At 45.9% G+C, this 19,633-nt stretch overlaps 2 protein-coding genes across 2 annotated transcripts in view; one reads left to right on the top strand and one right to left on the bottom strand.

Annotated features, from left to right (window-relative positions):
* The window catches only part of UNKL (unk like zinc finger), a 45,123-nt gene extending 43,311 nt beyond the window's left edge, over positions 1-1,812 (top strand). The window contains exon 15 of the mRNA XM_049699641.1: positions 52-1,812. Within this exon, the coding sequence (XP_049555598.1) occupies positions 52-198 (147 nt within the window). The 3' untranslated portion in view covers positions 199-1,812. The remainder of the gene's footprint in view (positions 1-51) is intronic.
* Positions 1,790-19,624, bottom strand: GNPTG (N-acetylglucosamine-1-phosphate transferase subunit gamma). Its single transcript, XM_004270340.4, has 11 exons — positions 19,514-19,624; positions 19,328-19,385; positions 19,176-19,243; positions 3,152-3,206; positions 3,002-3,085; positions 2,827-2,920; positions 2,645-2,759; positions 2,478-2,560; positions 2,267-2,398; positions 2,109-2,190; positions 1,790-2,014 (listed from the first exon to the last, which is right to left on the bottom strand). Exons 1-11 carry the CDS (start codon positions 19,563-19,565, stop codon positions 1,917-1,919), a joined length of 921 nt encoding a protein of 306 aa, XP_004270388.1. The 5' UTR covers positions 19,566-19,624; the 3' UTR covers positions 1,790-1,916.
* Between the last annotated feature and the right edge of the window lie 9 nt (positions 19,625-19,633).

The raw sequence follows: 19,633 nt of genomic DNA, 5'->3' as shown, positions 1-19,633 counted from the left end.
AGTGATTATTGAGAGACACATATACATGTAGATGTTTTTAATTTTATGAAGGGAACTCATTTCCTGAACACGTGCACATTAACTGGAGCGTCAGTGACAGCGCCCTGCGCCTGCGGCCTCCCGCTCAAGTGCCTGCGCCTAGGAAAGCCAAGGAGCTGCGTGCTGTCCTTTCTCCCCTGGACTTGGTCAGCGCGGTGACAGTGAGCAGGGCAGTGGGGTGGGGGACCCGACGGGGCGGGCGTCATACTGACTGTGCAGAGCCATGTGGTGCTCCCCCTTCCCAGAGCTTGCTGGCAGGCATCCTGGCTGGAGCCTCTCTCCACCCATGTGGGAGACCCTAGCCAGCCTCCAGGGCGACACTGCACTGGATCTGTTTGTGCAGGTGTTATGTTCGAGGGACCATGGGGTTGGGGAGGACCCAGCCGCCGTGCGGGGGCAGGGTGGCAGAAAGGCTGCTGGGAACGGGTCAGATTTTAGTGCCGGCTTCAGTCTTTTCTGTCTGCATTGGGTCACTTTCCCTAGGAATCTGGGAGGAAGTAAAACCTGTCTGTAGTTGACCCAGACTTTGCTCGTGGCAGATCCAGATTGGCTTGAGAATCTTCCCAGAGTCTGCCGCCAGGTGCGGAGCAGGGGCTGGGCCCTGGCCCGGAAGGGACAGGATGCCCCCTGCTTGGGGCTGTGCCAAAGACTTTATATAGCATTTTTTAAGTGCAAGGTGACTAGGTAAAAATTTTTATCAGTGACCAAATTAGAATGTATTTACTATAGTGAGAAGTTTAAGACCTTTTTTTTTTTTTTAACATAAGACAAACTGATAGGAAAGCTGTCATTTTTTAAGGTGGGTCCATGGCATCGTGCAGCTCGCCCGCTGCTAAAGGTAACTATATGACTTGGTTGTAGTGAATCTACTTTGTTTCTAATTATACTGATAATGATTTAGTAGCTCTTAGAAATTACGTATATTTTGTGCTACTGTTATCACTGTTTAAAATTCTTTATTTTATTAATATTTATGCACTTGTTTCCCATTTCAGGCCTTTGGTCTTTTGAGGGGAAAATAGGACGTTTGTTATTGACATCTAGCCTAGATATTTTCAAATTATAAGCAAGAACAATTAAGCTTTAGGTGTATTTATAAGCTATTCCGGTCAGTTCTTTCTGTGGGGTTCGGGGTGGGGGTTGGAGGCGCCCCCTCCCAGGCACTCGCTGGCTCTGAGGACAGGTGTGTGGTGGGAAGACCAAAGAACCACCCAGAGTGGAGCTCCCGGGGCTACCTCGGGGCCCTCCCACCCCTGCTGCCTGTCTGCGGTGGCCCTGGTGTTCTGAGGGGCCACCCATGCTGGGCTCAGCCAGGCTCGGCGTCTCAGGGTGTCACCGCCCCGCAGTCAGGTGATGAAGGGGGGCGCTGGGTGTAGCAGCTGAAGCTGCGTGGTGCTCGGCGAGGCCGTTCTTGTTGCCGAATCTGTCAGCTCCTGAGTGTTCAGTATTAGCGGTGATGTTACATTGTCACACCATTTGTGTAACTGTGGTCAGCAGAAGACCACGACTCAGTGTGGATGCTTCATGTGGATTAATTTATGGAAGCCCCAATCTGTATGTCTGTTTTGAGTATTTAGAGGAGAATGTTATTGGAATGGAATTTTCTTAACCCAGAAGGTAGTATTTATAATGCATAATCATTTACTTGTAGTGAATTGTTTAAAGTTAACACTTGTTCAAATTTTTTTACACTATAGCATTTATGCAATGGTTTACAGAATTCATGGAATTATTTTTATCAGTAGGGAAATTAATTAAAACTTTGAATCTTTATTTTGTCTGCATCTTTGCACACAACCCCGAGAGCCTGCTGGCACAGAAGGAACAGGAAGGTGTCCTCTGGCTGTGACCTGTCACCCTGCTCCTCCTGCCCCAGATCACAGGGTGTTCCCACGCAGTCCAGGGTCGCCTCGTAGCAGCTCTGCTGTCTTGTCCGTGGGTGTCCTGGGACCCAAGTGCTCAGAGCTGGAAGTTTCTGCCAAAACACCAGGCGGGAGGAGGTCAGGACCTGACCTACAGGGCGGCAGGTCCCAAGGTGGGCTTAGCCCCAACCCCTGGGCACAACTGACCTGCAGGCTTCACGTAGGGGAGGCCGTGCTGGGTCAGTATGCTTTTAAGTCTTTTCATCTCCTTTGACAGGGCTTTATGAGCCTAGAACAGGAGTTGAAATGGAGCAGTCAGGCCCTTGGTGGGAGGCCGGTCCCAGGCTTGGGAGCGCCGTCTGTACCTCGTTACAGCTCTCCAGCGTCTGAAACACCAGGCCCTTGGCACCTCCTTCCTGCTGCACCGATTCACTTTGTTTTGGGGTCTTTAAATAACCAGCATCCTCAAAAATCGCCCTGAGTGACTTCTCGTAGCCCTGCAGGTGGAGGACGAGGAGGGAGCACTACTGCAGCTGCACTGCTCCCTGCCCAGGCGGTGCCCGCCCTGTCGCTCACCTGGGATGTGATCAGCTCATCCGCCAGGTCCTGCTCCAGCCGATCCCACCTCAGCTGCAGGGCCGTGGGCAGGGCCGGGTACACTGAGAATCCAACAGAAACCAGACTAAGCAGAGCCCCTCTGCCCCCCACGTCCCCCAGTGCCCCCTGCCGGCCCCGGCGCCCACCTAACAAGGAGTGGGGGTGGCAGACGAGGGGCGTCTCGAACGTCAGTGCGTAGACACAGGTGCTTGGCTCAGACACGTGGGCCAACCGGTTGCTTTTGCCACAGGTGAGCTCCACCTGGTGGGAAACCTTGGTGAGCGGGTGGGGGGAGCAGGCCCCAATCCCACCCTCCCGCCCAGCCCACCTTGCTCTGCCGGCTCCGGGAGTGGCAGGAGTCACCGTCCCTCATCCACATGCCCCTGAAGGTGTTGTTGGCGATTTCCCACTCGTGCCAGATGCTGGGGAGGAGCAGAGTGGGTGAGGCTGGGTGGGGTGGACAATGGGCAGGTGGGGCCGCAGCCACCCCCAGCGCCGCTCACCCGAGGATCCCACTGTAGGCGTTCCAGCGGAAGGTCTGCTCGTGCTGCGTCACGTTATGGAACGGGCAGAGCTCGTACTTGTACCTGGGGGCACAGTGCTGTCAGGGGGCGTCCCAGGCCCTGGCCACGCCTGCCCCTGCCCTCACTCACGTGGACTCCACCAGGCTGAAGCACTTGCCAGAAAGTCTGGAGAGATGCACGGGCCCTGGAAGGGGAGAGCACGGCCCGCTGAGTGCAGTGCAAAGAGCAGGCGTGCAGAAAGCCACAGAACCAGGGCCATTTAGGAAAAGATCCAGTAGTTTAAACTTTAAAACTGGAGCAAAAGAGTTGGAGCAACATCAGCAAAGTACCAGACTAGGAAGCTCCAAGCTCATATCCCTGTGAAAACAGCAACTGAACCACTACAAACCAGCTGAGCTAACCCAGTTCTGCAAATCAGGTCTACAGCAACCAAGTGAGCACAACGCAGCAAAGCCACCACCCCAGCGTGGTTGTGAGGAGCAGGCTGACCTCATCTGCAACATCCCAGCCTAGCTGGGGGCTGCCGGGAGGACTGGTCTCTGTTTTGCCCAACTCAGATCACCAGGAAGGAAAGGGAGCTGCTCACGAGGGCTGCAGCAGGGCAAGGGGTTATGGCTGGACACACACAACAGGCCATCCAGGACCTGAGGAGGAGCTGGGGTGAGACTCTTGGAGAACCAAAGACAACCAGGAGCAGCGTGCACACAGCTGCCCCTAGACTCCGAACACACCCAGCCTGGTGGTGAAGGCCGCCCCAGCATGGGGCCAGGCTGCAAAGGAACTGCAGCCTCTTCAAAGGAAAACCCAACAGAACCACCTGGGAGAAGCCCAGACACTGGACTGATAGAAGACTTCAGTTAAACAAATGTCTGAAATATGCTTAAGGACCTGGAGGGAAACACAAAGAACTAGTCTATCAGGCAAATGACATGTAGGCAGAGAGACGAACAGTATCGAAAGGAAGCAAAAAAATCTGGAGCTGAAAAATACAACTGAAATAAATCCACAAAAGGGGTTAACAGATTTTGAGCAGAGAAAAGAACCAGTGAAGAGATGGCAGGACACACAGTGGGAGTCCCTGAAGGAAGAGAGGGGCAGAGAGAGTATCTGAGGAAATGACTCTCCCAACTTGACAAAACACATGAATCTACACATCCAAGCAGCTCACTGAACTCCAAGTACAATAAACTCAGACAGACCCACACCAAGACACAGAAGAAAACTGTCAAAAACCAAGTCCAGAGCAGCAAGGAGTGACTCATCACATCAAGGGATCCTTAATAAGACTACCCGCCCATTTCTCTGCCACACTTCAGAGGCCAGAAAGCTGTGGGATGGCAGAAAAAACTGTCGACTGAGGAGTCTACATCCAGGAAACTATCCTCCAAAAATGAGGGCAAAATCAAGACACTCCCAGATAAACAAAAGCTGAGGGATTTCGTTACCACGAGGCCTGCCCTGGAGAGAGTCCTTCCAGTAAAGGCAAATACACTGGCAAACCCAAAGCAGTATGTGATTCTGATCTGCAAACTACAGGGTTTAAAAAGATGCATAAAAATAATTACAAATCTACATTTAAAGAGGTAATTTCTGAAATCAATAACAAAGTTGGGGGAGGGACAGAGCTGTACAGGAGAAGTCTTTGAATTTATACCAATTTCAATCATGTACAAATTAGACTTAACAGCTTTATGATCGTATGTAATCCCCTGGCAACCGTAGAGGAAATAGCTACACAGACTAATACACAAAAGTAAAAAGGACGTCAAAACATGTCACTTAGAAGTAAGTCAACAAAAAGGAATGGAGGGAATGAGACAAAAAAACTATAAGACAAATTTTGCTGTTTTGTTTCCTCTAAATCCTTCCTTATCAATGACTACTTTAAATGTAAACAGGTTAAACTCTCCCATTCAAAAGGCACAGATTGGCCAAATGGGTAAAAAAAATGTGATCCAACTATATATACTGTTTGTAAGAGACGCATTTAAGATCAAAGACACAAGCAGGCTGAAAGTGAAAGGATGGAAAAAGATACGCAAATAATGAGAGAAAGCAGGAATGGCCACACTAACATCAGACAAAATAGACTATCAGGGACTTCCCTTGCTGGTCCAGTGGTTAGGAATCCGCCTTCCAATGCAGGGGATTCAGGTTCGATCCCTGGTCAGGGAACTAAGATCCCACATGCCTCAGGGCAACTAAGCCTGCGTGCCACAACTACTGAGCCTGCGCACCACAACTAGATAGCCCACGTGCCACAACTAAAGAGGGGCCTGCGCTGCAACGAAGAGCCCACTCGCTGCAACAGAAGATCCCACATGCCAAAATGAAGATCCCTGCCGCAACTGTGGCCTGACAGACCCGATACAGCCAAAAAAAAAAAAAAAGACTATCATTCAAACACTGTTAAAGGAGATAAAGGAAGACATTATTCATTGATAAAAAAGGTCGATTCACCAAGATTATAACAATTACAAACATATGGGCACCAAACACCAGAGCTCGAAAACAAAGCAAGCATTGACAACTGAAGGGAGAAACAGGCAGTTCCACAATCCTTGGACATTCGACACCCCAGTTCTAGGGACACAGAGGACCTGAACAACACTAAAACCACCAGACCTAATCAACATATACAGAATATCCCACCCAACAACAGCAGAAATTACATTTTTTAAGTGTACGTGGAACATTCTCCAGGACACACCATATGTTAGGCCACTTAACAAACTTAAGAAGACTGAAATCATAGTTTCTTTTCTGAACACAATGGAAACCAGAAATCAATAGCAAAAGCAATGTGGGAAATCCACAAACATATGGAAATTAACACAATCTTAAAGAACCAATGGCTCACAGAATTCACAAGGGAAACTTGTTTTTGTTTCAAAATATTTTCTAAATACAAGGTACCAAAAATTATCAGATACAGTGAAAGCAATGCTAAGAGGGAAATTAACAGCTGTAAACATATTCAAAATAAGATCTCAAATCAATAACCTAACTTTTACACTTTAAGAAACTAGAAAAAGAAAGCTAGCAAGCTGGACTTCCCTGGTGGTCCAGTGGTTAAGACTCCACACTTCCAATGCAGGGTGTGTGGGTCCAGTCCCTGGTTGGGGAACTAAGATCCCACATCCTGCATGGCACAGCAAAAAACAAACAAACAAACAAACAAAACTAGCAAGCAAAAGGAAGAAAATAAAGATTAGAGCAGAGATAAATAAAACAAAGAAAAATCAGTAAAACCAGAAGTTGGTTCTTTGAAAAGATCAACAAAATCGACAAACCTTTAAACTAGATTTACTGTAACAAAAAAGAAGATGGGCTTCCCTGGTGGGGCAGTGGTTAAAAATCTGCCTCCCAATGCAAGAGACACGGGTTTGAGCCCTGGTCTGGGAAGATGGAATCTTCCAGATTCCATCTGCGGAGCACCTAAGCCCGTGCGCCACAACTACTGAGCCTATGCTCTAGAGCCCATGAGCCACAACTACTGAAGCAAGCCTGCGCACCTAGAGCCCATGCTCTGCAACAAGAGAAGCCACTGCAATAAGAAGCCCACACACCACAACGAAGAGTAGCCCCACTTGCCGCAACTAGAGAAAGCCCGTGTGCAGCAACAAAGACCCAACATGGCCCAAAATAATTAATTTAAAAAAAAGATTCAAATTACTAAAATCATAAACAAAAGGAGGGGACATTACTACCAATTTTACAGAAATAAAAAGGATTACAAGAAAATACTATGAAAATTGAAGAAGGGGGAACACCTCCTGACTCAATTCTACGAGGCCAGGATTCCCCTGATATCAAGGCCAAAAAGATACCTGACAAGAAAGGAAAACTACAGACGTCAACATCCCTTGTGAACATCAGTGCAAAAATCCTGAACAAAATACTGGCAAACTGAAATCAGCAGCACATTAAAAGGATTCTACAGTGTGAAAAAGTGGGGTTTGTTCCTGGAATGTAAGGATGGTTCAAAATTAAAAAAAAAAATTTTCTTTAATGTAATACACCCCATTAACAGAATAAAGGGGGGGAATTATCATCTGAATTGTTGCAGAAAAAAGCACCTATCAAAATTCAACACTCTTTCATGATGAAAACACTCAACAAAGGAGGATTAGGAGGAAACTTCCTCAACGCAATAAAGGCCATATATGCAAAACCCACAGTGAGTATCTTACTGAACGGTGAAAGACTGAAAAAGCTTTCCTCCCCAAAGCAGGAACACAAGGAAGCTCTCAGCACTATTCACTATTCCACACTGTACTGGAGGTTCTAGCCAGAGCAATTAGGCAAAAAAAAGGAAAGGCATCCTAATTAGGAAGGAAGAAATAAAATTACAATGCGGTGTTTGCAGATGACATGATCATATATATAGAAAACCCTAAAGAGTCCACAGAAATATATTAGAGCTACTAAATTCAGCAAAGTTGTAGGATACAGAAGTGACACTAAAAACCAGTTGTGTTTCTATACGACAACCCAACAGACAACCCAAAAAGGAAATTCAATGAAACAATTCCAGGGATTTCCCTGGTGGTCCCGTGGTTAAGACTCTGCGCTCCTAAGGCAGGGGGCCTGGGTTCAATCCCTGGTCAGGAGGAACTAGATCCCACATGCCACAATGAAGATCCCACACGCAGCAACAAAGCTGGATTCCCAAAGGACCCCAAATAGTCAAAACTATATTGAAATAGAAAAGTTGAATGACTCACAATTACTGATTTCAAAGCTTACTTCAAGGGGAATTCCCTGGTGGTCTAGTGGTTAGGACTTGGTGCTCCCACTGCCAGGGACCCAGGTTTGATCCCTGGTTGAGGAACTAAGATCCCACAAGACACGCAACACCGTCAAAAAAAAAAAAAAACACCAAAAAACCCCACAAAGCTTACTTCAATGCTACAGTAATTAAACCAGTGCAGCATCAGTATAAAGACAGACATGTAGACCAACGAAACAGAACAGAGAGCCCAGAAACAAACCCTTGAATATATGCTCAAAGGATCTGTCAGGTGCTGAGACCATTCAGTGGGGGAAAGGACAGACTTTTCAACAAATGGAGTCGGGAAGCTGGATGTTCATATGCACAGGAATGAAAGTGGACCCTTACCTCACACCATGTACAGAAATTAACTTAAAATGGATCTGAGACTGAAACTACAAAACATAAGGGGAAATCTTTGACATTGGCTTTGTGCTTTGGAAATGATTTCTTGGATACAACATCAAAGGCAAAGGCACCAAAAGGAAAACTAGATAAATGGGACTTCAGAATTTAAAACTTTGCAAGGAAGTGTTGAAATACAGAAAGTGAGAAAGTATTTGCAAATCACATTTCTAACAAGGGTAATATCCAAAACATATAAAGAACTCCTATTAACAACAACAGCAACGCCCCAAACAACCCAATTAAAAAATGGGCCAAGGATTACTAGACATTTTCCTGAAGAAGTGAAAAATAAGTAAATACAAATAAAATCCACAATGAGATATCACCTCACATCCATTAGGATGGCTACTATCCAACAACAACAACAACACAGAAAAGAATAAATGTTGGTTAGGATGTGGAGAAATTGAAACATTTGTGCACTGCTGGCGGGAATGTAAAACGGTGCAGCGCTGTTGAAAACAGTTTGGTGGTTCCTCATAAAGCTTAAACGTAGATTTATATGATACAGCAAATCGACTCCTGGGTATGTGAGCTGAAAGCAGGAACTCAGATGCTGCACACCCATGTTCAGATCAGTATTATTCACAGTAACCAAAAAGTAAAAACAACCCAAGTGTACACTGATAGATGAATAAGCAGAATGTAGTATATATGTGCAATGGAATATTATTCAGCCTTAAAAAGGAAGGAAATCCTGCCACATAAATGAACCTTCAAGATATTATGCTAAGTGAAACACGCCAGTCACAAAAGGACAAGAATTATATGATTCCACTTACATGAGGTACTTAGTTCATTCGAGCTGCTATAACAAAATACCACTGGGTAATTTTACAACTACAGAAGTTTATTTTTCACAGTTCTGTGGGGGTTTGAAGCCCAAGATCAGGGCACCAGCACAGTCGCGTTCTAGTTCACAGAGGGTGCCTTCTCACTGTGTCTTCACATGGTAGAAGGGACTAGGGATCTCTGGAGCCTCTTTCTATTATAAGGGCATCAATCCCATTATTGAGGGCTCCACTCTCATGACTTAAGCACCTTCCAAAGACCTCAACTCCTAACACCATCATCTTTTTCAGTTACGATTTCAACCTGTGAATTTCAACCTGTGTACACACAGTGACCACAGCAGGGATCTAGAGTCATTAAATTCATAGAGACAGAAAGTAGAATGTCGGGGGCCAGAGGCTGGGAGGGGTGGGGAGTTGTTTAATGGGGACAGAGGTTCAGTTTGGGAAGATGAAGAAGTTCTGGGGATGATAGAGGTGATGTTTGCCCAACAATATGGATGTGCTTAATAACTGAACATCTAATAATGGTTAAAATGGTAATTTTTATGTATATTTTACCACAGTAAAAAGAGGGTAATTCATATTTTCTTATACTAGCAAAAAGAAACACCAGAAGACTAAACATAAAATAACAACAAACAGAATCAAGGCAGTATGGGACTTCCCTGGTGGTACAGTAGTTAAGAATCCACCTGCCAGTGCAGGGGCCACAGGTTCGATCCCTGGTCTGGGAAGATCCCACATGCCTCGGAGCAACTAAGCCCATGCACCACAACTACTGAGCCTGCATGCCTAGAGCCCATGCTCCGCAACAAGAGAAGCCACTGCCATGAGAAGCCCGCGCACCGCAACAAAGAGTAGCCCCCGCTCGCTGCAACTAGAGAACGCCCACGTGCAGCAACGAAGACCCAATGCAGCCAGGTAAATAAATACATACATACATACAAAGAATCAAGGCAGTATGGCACTGGCATAAAAACAGGGAGTCCAGAAATAAAGCCACACATATACAGTCAATTAATTTACAACAAAGGAGCCAAGGATATACAATGAGGAAAGTATAATCTCTTCAATAAACGGTGCTGGTTAAACTGGACCACTATCTTACACCATACACAAAAATTTAAGTTGAATGTAAGACCAGAAACTATGAAACTCCTAGAAGAAAACATAGGTGATAAGCTCTTTGACATCAGTCTCAGTGATGATTTTCAAAATCTGACTCCACAAACAAAAGCAAAAATAAACAAATGGGACAATATCTTACTACAAAGGTCTGCACAGCCAAGGAAACCATCAACAAAATGAAAGGCAACCTACTGAATGGGATAAAACATCTAGCAAATCATATACATAAGGGGCTAATATCCAAAATGTATAAAGAACTCACACAATAGCAAAAAAACAAACAATCCAGTTAAAAAATGGGCAGAGCGTCTGAATAGACATTTTTCCAAAGAAGACAAAGAAATGACCAACAGGCACATGAAAAGATGCTCAACGTCATTAATCATAAGGGAAATGCAAATCAAAACCACAATGAGATATCACCTCACACCTATCAGAACAGCCACTATAAAAAAGACAAGTGTTGGCAAGGATGTGGAGAAAAGGAAAACTTGCACACTGTTGGTAGGAATGGAAATTGGTGTGGCCACTATGGAAAACAGGATGGAGGTTCCCACCAAAATTAAATATAGAACTACCATATAATCCAGCAATTCCACTTCTGGGTATTTATCCAAAGAAAACAAAATCACTAACTTGGAAAGATATCTCCACCCCCCTGTTCACAGCAGCATTATTTACAATAGTCAAGATATGGAAACTACCTAAGTGTCCACTGATGGATAAAGAAGGTGGAGTATACATATACAACAGAGTATTATTCAGCCGTAAAACAAGAAATTGCCATCTGCAACACGGATGGACCTTTAGGGCATTATCCTAAGTGAAATATGTCAGAGAAAGACAAATACGTTATGATCTCACTTATGTGGAAAACAAAACACCAAGCTTATAGATACAAAGAACAGATCAGTGTTTGCCAGAAGCAGGGGATTGGGGGGGACACAAAGTGAGTGAAATGGTCAAAAGATATAAACTTCCAGTAATAAATAAGTCCTGAGGATATAATGTACAGCACAGTGACTACAGTTAATAATATTGAATTGCGTATCTGAAAGTTGCTAAGAAAGTATATCTTTTTTTTAAATTGAAGTATAGTCGATTTACAATGTTGTGCTCAATTTCTGCTGTACAGCAAAGTGATTCATTTATACATATATATATTCTTTTCCATTATGCTTTATCATAGGATATTGAATATAGTTCTCCGTGCTACACAGTAGGACCCTGTTGTTTATCCGTTCTATATATAAAAGCTTACATCTGCTAACCCCGAACTCCCACTCCATTTCTCCCCCAACACCCCCCCCCTTAGCAACCACAACTCTGTTCTCTATGTCTGAGTCTGTTTCTGTTGTGTAGATATGTTCATTTGTGTCATATTTAGATTCCACATATAAGTGATATCATATGGTATTTGTCTTTCCCTTTCTGGCTTAACTTCACTTAGTATGATAATCTCTAGTTGCATCCACGTCACTACAAATGGCATTATTTCGTTCTTTTTTTAATAGCTGAGTAGTATTCCATTGTATATATGTACCACATCTTAAGAAAGTAAATCTTAAACGTCCTATCCAAAGAAGACATACAGATGGCCAAGAAGCACATGAAAAGCTGCTCAACATCACTAATTATTAGAGAAATGCAAATCAAAACTACAGTGAGATATCACCTCACACCAGTCAGAATGGGCATCATCAGAAAATCTACAAATGCTGGAGAGGGTGTGGAGAAAAGGGAACCCTCTTGCACCGTTGGTGGGAATGTAAACTGATACAGCCGCTATGGAGAACAGTATGGAGATTTCTTAAAAAACTAAAAATAGAATTACCATATGACCCAGCAATCTTACTACTGGGCATATACCCAGAGAAAACCATAATTCAAAAAGGCACATGCACCCCAATGTTCACTGCAGCACTATTTACAATAGCCAGGTCATGGAAGCAACCTAAATGTTCCATCGACAGACGAATGGATAAAGAAGATGTGGTGCATACATACAATGGAACATTACTCAGCCATAAAAAGGAACGAAATTGGGTCATTTGTAGAGGCGTGGATGGACCTAGAGACAATCATAGGGTGAAACAAGTCAAAAAAACAAATATCGTATATTAACGCATATATGTGGAATCTAGGAAAATGGTTACAGATGAACTGGTTTGCAAGGCAAAAATAGAGACACACAGCTTCCCTGGTGGCGCAGTGGATAGGAATCTGCCTGCCAGTGCAGGGGACACAGGTTCGATCCCTGGTCCGGGAGGATCCCACATGCCACAGAGCAACTAGGCCCGTGCACCATGACTGCTGAGCCTGCACTCTGGAGCCCGTGAGCCACAGCTACTGAAGCCTGCATGTCTAGAGCTCTGCAACGGGAGAGGCCACCGCAATGAGGGGCCCATGCACCACAACGAGGAGTGGCCCCCGCTCGCCGCAGCTGGAGAGGGCCCACACACAGCAACGAAGACCCAACACAGCCGAAAATAAATAAATTTAAAAAAAAAGAGAGAGACACAGATGTAGAGAACATATGGACACCAAGGGGGGAAAGCGGGGTTGGGGTGTGGGCGGTGGTGGTGGGATGAAGTGGGAGATTGGGATTGACATGTATACACTAATATGTATAAAATAAGTAATAAAAACCTGCTGTATAAAAAAATTTTTTTTAAAATCTTAAACGTCTTCATCACAAGAAGAAAAAAAGGTTTTGGTAACTGTGTGGTGTCAGAGAATAACTAGACTTATTCCCATCATTTTGCAAAATATACCAATAGTGAATCATTATGTTGTATACCTGAAACTAATATGTCAATTATACCTTAAAACAAACAAACAAACAAACAAAACAGCAAATGGCCCTGGACAGGGAGCACAAGGCAGGAAGGAGAGCTCAGGGCGTATCTGTCCTAAGGTTTACATGTGAACCACGTAGGCATGCTAATGTGCTCAAAGGTAAAATAAAAGGATGACATTAAAGCCCCTACAGCTGAAATCAAAGCAAACGAACCGAACTATACACAGTTAGTAACGTCACTTCACCGGAAGAAGAATCACTCTCAGTGACTTAAGAACAAGTACTGTTAATGAGTTAACAGCAGTAATGCCATATTAGTTTTCAGGCCATTATATATGTGCTGTAGAATAGAGCAAATGACCATGTGACGATACCAGGTATCAGAAGCCACAGCCACTAACATGGGACCAAGTCTCCTACAGATCCCCCTGTAGAGAATGTCTTAAGGCCTGAGGCTGTGGAGGGGACTGAGGGGCGGGGGGGGGGGGGGGTGGCGGCGTGGTGCGGCGGGGCCGGCTTGGAAGAAGAGGGCACTGATTCCTGTGGGTTCCCGCCTGGGGCAGGCAATGGCATAACCCGCCCCAGTCTCTGGCCATAGGATCTGGGACAGAGGGAGCCTACCCAGCAGCTGGAAGGCGTGGGGTGGTATCAAAAAGGACAGCGGGGGTGGAGGGAGGGAAGCCTGCCCAGCTCTCTGGCTGAACCCTGCATGCATGAACCACCAAGCAGGGAGGTCAGTCCTGGGTGAGCTCTGCCCAGCCAGCTGCCTCAGCACACCACATTCTCCCAAGGGAGAGCCGGGCCAAGGGTGTATCCAAAAGTATTAGACATAAAAGCAGGCAAATGCGACCCACCCCCGAGAGAACAGGCAAACATGGGAGACTGACCCCAACAAACACAGATGATGTTGGAAGTAGAAGAGGATTTTAAAGCAGCTATTGCAACTATGTTCCAGGGTGTAAAGTAAAACATGGTAATAAAGAGATAGGGAATCTCAGCAGATAAATAGAAATTAGAAAAAGAACAGAAAGTCTAGAAATTAAAAAAGTCAGAAATAATTAGCAATTTAAATCCAGCAATATATAAAACATATGTATTCACTGTGCCCAAGTGGAGCTTACTCCAAGAACACAGTGTTGGCTCAACATTCAAAAACCAATGCTACCCACTATGTAAACAGCCTAAATGAGAAAACCCATCATCCTCTTGATAGGTTTAAAAAAAGCATTTGACAGAACCCAATACCCATTCGTGGTAAAAACTCAGCGACCAGGAACAGCAGGGAAGGTCCTCCACCTGAGAAAGGGCTACAAATGCCCCTCTGCAGACCCTGAACTGAAGGTGGGAGACCGAGGCCAGGTGGGGGGGGAGCCTCTCCCCACTGCTCTCCCGAAATTGGAGGCCCAGCCAGGGTGAAGGCACACAACTGCACTCCAGCTAATAGATGAAGAAACGTTAAACACCACGGGAATGCAATGAACAAAATCCAGAATGTGGGAAACAAGAGACCCAGTTTCCTCAATAAATTGCAAGAAAATGGAGGGCATCTATAGATTCAAGGAAACTGAAGCACACGTGTCAAGCACACACAACACACAGACCTTTCATACTGACTCAGACAAACCAACCACCTATTAAAAATTATGAGACTGGGGCTTGCCCGGTGGCGCAGTGGTTGAGAATCCGCCTGCCAATGCAGGGGACATGGGTTCAATCCCTGGTCCGGGAAGATCCCACATGCCACGGAGCAACTAAGCTCGTGTGCCACAACTAATAAGCCTGTGCTCTAGAGCCCGTGAGCCACAAATACTGAGCCTGCATGCCGCAACTACTGAAGCCCACACGCCTAGAGCCCGTGCTCCACAACGAGAAAAGCCACTGCAATGAGAAGCCCGCGCACCGCAAAGAAGAGTAGACCCTGCTCGCCGCAACTAGAGAAAGCCCGCGCACAGCAATGAAGACCCAACACAGCCAAAAATAAATAAATAAAATAAATAAATTTATATTAAAAAATTATGAGACAGTATTAGCAACATACAGAAGCACAGAGGGGATTTTTGTTGCTTGATACTGTGGCTATGCCCTTGAAGAGACACATACCAAAATATTTACAAATGAAATAAGTTGTGGGAAATTTGTTTCAAAGTAACTGCAGTGGCAGGGTGAGGGTCGGGGCTGGGTGAGGGTGCCTGGTGCCTCACATACCCTTTCTCCACTTATGCATGTGCTTGAAATTGTAACACACTATTTTTTTTTAAGTTAAGGAAAAAACAAAAGTAAAAATATGTATGGCAAGCACTAAAACTGAACATAAGCAGAAACGTTATGGATCCAACTGCAAGTCAAATTGATGACAGAGAAAACAATGACCTGGTGAAGGCTGGACCACAGTGCCCTGCTGTCCATCTTTGGCTGGATACACTCCAAAATAAACTGCAAGAAAACCTCACTCGTTTCATGGTTAGTAGTAATATTGCTATTTTAAATCTGAAACTATTTTATGTAAATTATAGGGAAAACCCAGTAAATATATTTATGTGACTAAAGAACCCAGCTTTTTAGTGTTAGGGGAAAAGACAGGAGCAGAAAATAAAGGGGAGGGCTTCCCTGGTGGCGCAGTGGTTAAGAATCCGCCTGCCAATGCAGGGGACATGGGTTCAAGCCCTGTTCTGGGAAGATCCCACATGCTGCCGAGCAACTAAGCCCGTGAGCCACAACTATTGAGCCCGCATGCCACAACTACTGAAGCCCACGTGCCTAGAGCCCATGCTCCGCAACAAGAGAAGCCACCGCAATGAGAAGCCTGCGCACCGCAACGAAGAGTAGCTCGCCACAACTAGAGAAAGCCCACGCACAGCAATGAAGACCCAATGCAGCCAAAATAAATAAAGTATTTAAAAAAGTAAAAAAAAAAAGAATGGGGAAAATAAAAACCCTGTAATACTGCATTTCAATTTGAAACTTAAAATCACATAGGTTTCATCTATTCTTCCAGCACAAATACATCTATGTGTGTGTATGTGTGTGCATGCTTTTTACCTTGAAATAATCATAAACTTACAACCGCAGTACATCACCAAAACTAGGAAACTGGCGTTGGCACAATACAACTAACTAGACTACAAACCGTACTCGGATTTCAGTTTTTGTATGTGTTCAGCAATAAGAAAAAGCTACTGATACATGCAACAACACAGATGAATCCCAAAAACATGATGCTGAGGAAGACTCCAGACATGGAAGTGTATGCTGACTTGCTCAGCTGAAATCCAAGCACGGATGACACTATTCTAAAGCAATAGAAGCCAGAGAGTGATGGGGTGGGGTATTTAAAAGGGACACATAGGAATCTTCTGGGTGATGGAAATGTTCTCAGTTTTGTTTGAGGGTGGTGATTACATGCATGTGCTCAATTTACAAACTTCATCAAACTGAACATATCAATTTTACCTCAGTAAAAATAGGGTTTGAAGGACTTCCCTGGTGGCGCAGTGGTTAAGAATCTGCCTGTCAATGCAGGGGACACAGGTTCAATCCCTGGTCCAGGAAGATCCCACATGTCGCAAAGCAACTAAGCCCGTGCGCCATAACTACCGAGCCTGCGCCTTCACTCTAGAGCCCACGAGCCACAACTACTGAAGCCCGTGCACCTAGAGCCCGTGCTCCGCAACAAGAGAAGCCAACGCAGTGAGAAGCCCACACACTGCAACAAAGAGTAGCCCCCGCTCACCACAACTAGAGAAAGCCCATGCAGAGCAACGAAGACCCATCGCAGCCAAAAATAAATTTAAAAAAATAAAAATATAGGGTTTGAATCTGAGCCAGAAAGTGATGGGTGGGGGGATTTAAAAGGAACACGTAGGCATCTTCTGGGTGGTGGAAATGTTCTCAGTCTTGTTTGGGGGTGGTGATTACATTCATGTGCTCAATTTACAAACTTTATCAAACTGAACATGTCAATTATACCTCAATAAAAATAGGGTTTAAATCTGAGCCAATAATGATGTTCAAAAAGGAGAGAGAAAGAAAGTGGGGGAAAAGGAACACTCCTCTTTACCAGAGACCACCAGCCAACAGTAAATGCAGAAGGCATGAGAGAAGCAGAGTTCTGCACTCCTCTACCCCATCAGACTGAAGCAGGAAGCCACCGGGGGCAGCATGTCCACTCAGCACCAAAGGAGTGCTCACGGACGGCACGCTGAGGGCAGAGAAACCTGCCTCCCACCGCTAGACCCTGGCAGCACTCAGCCGCAGTCGACTGCAGCCCTCTGACATGATGCCTACCTACAAAGTATTTGTGCCCAAACTGCTTAACCTGACTGTAATCAAGCTTCCAGGCCATTTACAGAATATACTGGGGAAAGCAGAACAAGCTAATGACCTCACAAACCAGACAGATCTGGTCAAACATCCTGTAAGACAACTGGCCCGGCACACAACCCCTTGACTGATTCCCGTGTGGGGTGGGTCCTGGGACAGCTGTAGAAGGCATGAGACAACAGGGAAATGTGGATGTGAATTGGTTATATTATAGAATTTCTGCTAACTTGGGGAGTGGGAGATCCATACTGTGAATATTTAGGAATAGAACGTCATGATGTCTGTAGCTGACTTTCAAATGGTTCAGCAAAATGAAAGTTCACTTTTTTCAAAGTGAAAACGAGAAGATAAAGCAAGCATGGCAAAATGTCAACTCTTGTACTGAGGTGGAGAGTATGCTGCTGTGCACAGCCACATGCCTCCATTTTTCTATTCAATATTTTCACAGTAAGAAGCTGGAATCGATTTGTTTAGTGTGAAAGCTCACAGCTGTACCCTCTATCTCTGATCTCACCGTACCCCTGCGGCCAATGCCTCTGGCCCTGGCATCCTTGCTCAAAGCCTTTATTTGGCCACTCCTTTTGCTAGACCACTCTTCCCCAGATATTCACATCCCTTACTCCTGTTCCCCTTCAACTTTTGAACAAAATTTCACTTCTCAGTCTTTTCCTGAACCCATTTAAAACAGCAGTCCTCAAAACAACCCCCCCAAACACTCACTCTTCAATGCTTTCCATACCTACAGAGTGTTTTTCACCATCAAGCATTTCACATTTTACCTACTTTTTTGTTTATGGCCTATCTACCCCCCCACTTAAACTGTCAACTCCATGAGCACACTGTATGTTTTTTTCATTTCTACATCCCCAGCACAGACACACCCTGACATGTGGTAGTATTCAAGAAAAAAAGATCTTGGGACTTCCCTTGTGGTGCAGTGGTTAAGAATCTGCCTGCCGATGCAGGGGACACAGGTTCGAGCCCTTGTCCGGGAAGACCCCACATGCCGTGGAGCAACTAAGCCTGTGTGCCACAACTACTGAGCCCGCGTGCCACAACTAACTGAAGCCCGCGCTCCTAGAGCCTGTGCTCCGCAACAAGAGAAGCCACTGCAATGAGAAGCCTGCACACCACAACTAAGAGTAGACCCCAATTGCCACAACTAAAGAAAGTCCGCACACAGCAACGAAGACCCAACACAGCCAAAAAAAAATTCTTGGATTTTTGTTTGTTATATTTAATACTCATTTAACAACCCAGCAGTTCCACTTCTTAGATCCTGTCTCAGGAAACCACTCACAGAAGGGTAGAAGGCGGCAGTCCCTGGAGGGATGTTCTCCTCAGCAATGTTTCTAGTGACCAAAAACCGTAAACAACACTTTGCTGGACAACAAAAGAATGCAGAGCCATCCTATGGAATACCAAACACCAAGTGAAAACAGTGAAGACCCACATCCACCGTGAAGAAACACCGTGAGCAACAACAGCAAATGAGCACACCTGTATAGTAGTACTGCTCAAAAAAGGGCAAACATCACAAAAATAATTTACACAAACACACACACAAAACTACACGTTTTTTCTTGTAAAAGCATAAAAAACGTTTGGAAAAACAAACACCGAACTGTAACAAAAATCAACTCTAGCGAAAAAAATTAAGGACTATATCCGGGATAACTACTCAACTTGGTACAATCACAGTCTGGAATGTTACCGCGCACTTAAAAATAATTTTAGAATTATTGACAAACGACAACATGACCCTCCAGGCCCTAACTTTCAGGGCCCCTCATCCGTGGCCTCCCTCCCTCCCTGCCCCCCTGGAGCAGGCTCCCGAGAGCTGACGTGCACCACCGGTCGGGAAGCCAGGCCAGCTCCCTGCTCCCTCCCAGGCCCCCAGCACGCCCGCGGCCAGGGCCCCGAACTCACCAGACACGGGAGAAGGATCCCTCCTGGGCTGGAGGCGACTGGTCTGGGGCAGGAACGGGTTGTTGAGCCTGAGAGAAGCGACACAGTCAGGGGGAACCGGGCACGGACCGCCGCGGGAACCCCCCGCCGCCGCTCCCCGCGACGCCGCTCACCCGAACGTGTTGGGCTCCTCCACCACCTTCATCTTGGCGGCACCTGCGGGCGCGGGCCCTACGGGGAACACGCAGTGAGGAGGCGGGCGTGCGGCAGCGGTGCAGGGACGGGGAGGAGGGGGCTCCGGGACGCAGGGGCCTGGGCATGGGTGGAGGGGCGCGGGCGTCGGCAGCCCGGACACTAACCGCGCGCTGCGAGCCCCAGCAGCAGCACGAAACGCGCCAACCTTGCCACCATCTCGCGCCGCCGCCGCCGCCGCCGCGCCTGGTCACGTGAGCGCACTTATCACATGAACGCCGGAACCG

The sequence above is a fragment of the Orcinus orca genome, chromosome 16 (assembly GCF_937001465.1).
Source record: "Orcinus orca chromosome 16, mOrcOrc1.1, whole genome shotgun sequence".
In the NCBI taxonomy this organism is placed as follows: Eukaryota; Metazoa; Chordata; class Mammalia; order Artiodactyla; family Delphinidae; genus Orcinus; species Orcinus orca.
The sequence above is the reverse complement of the archived record's forward strand: the minus strand, read 5'-3'. Positions and strand labels throughout refer to the sequence as shown.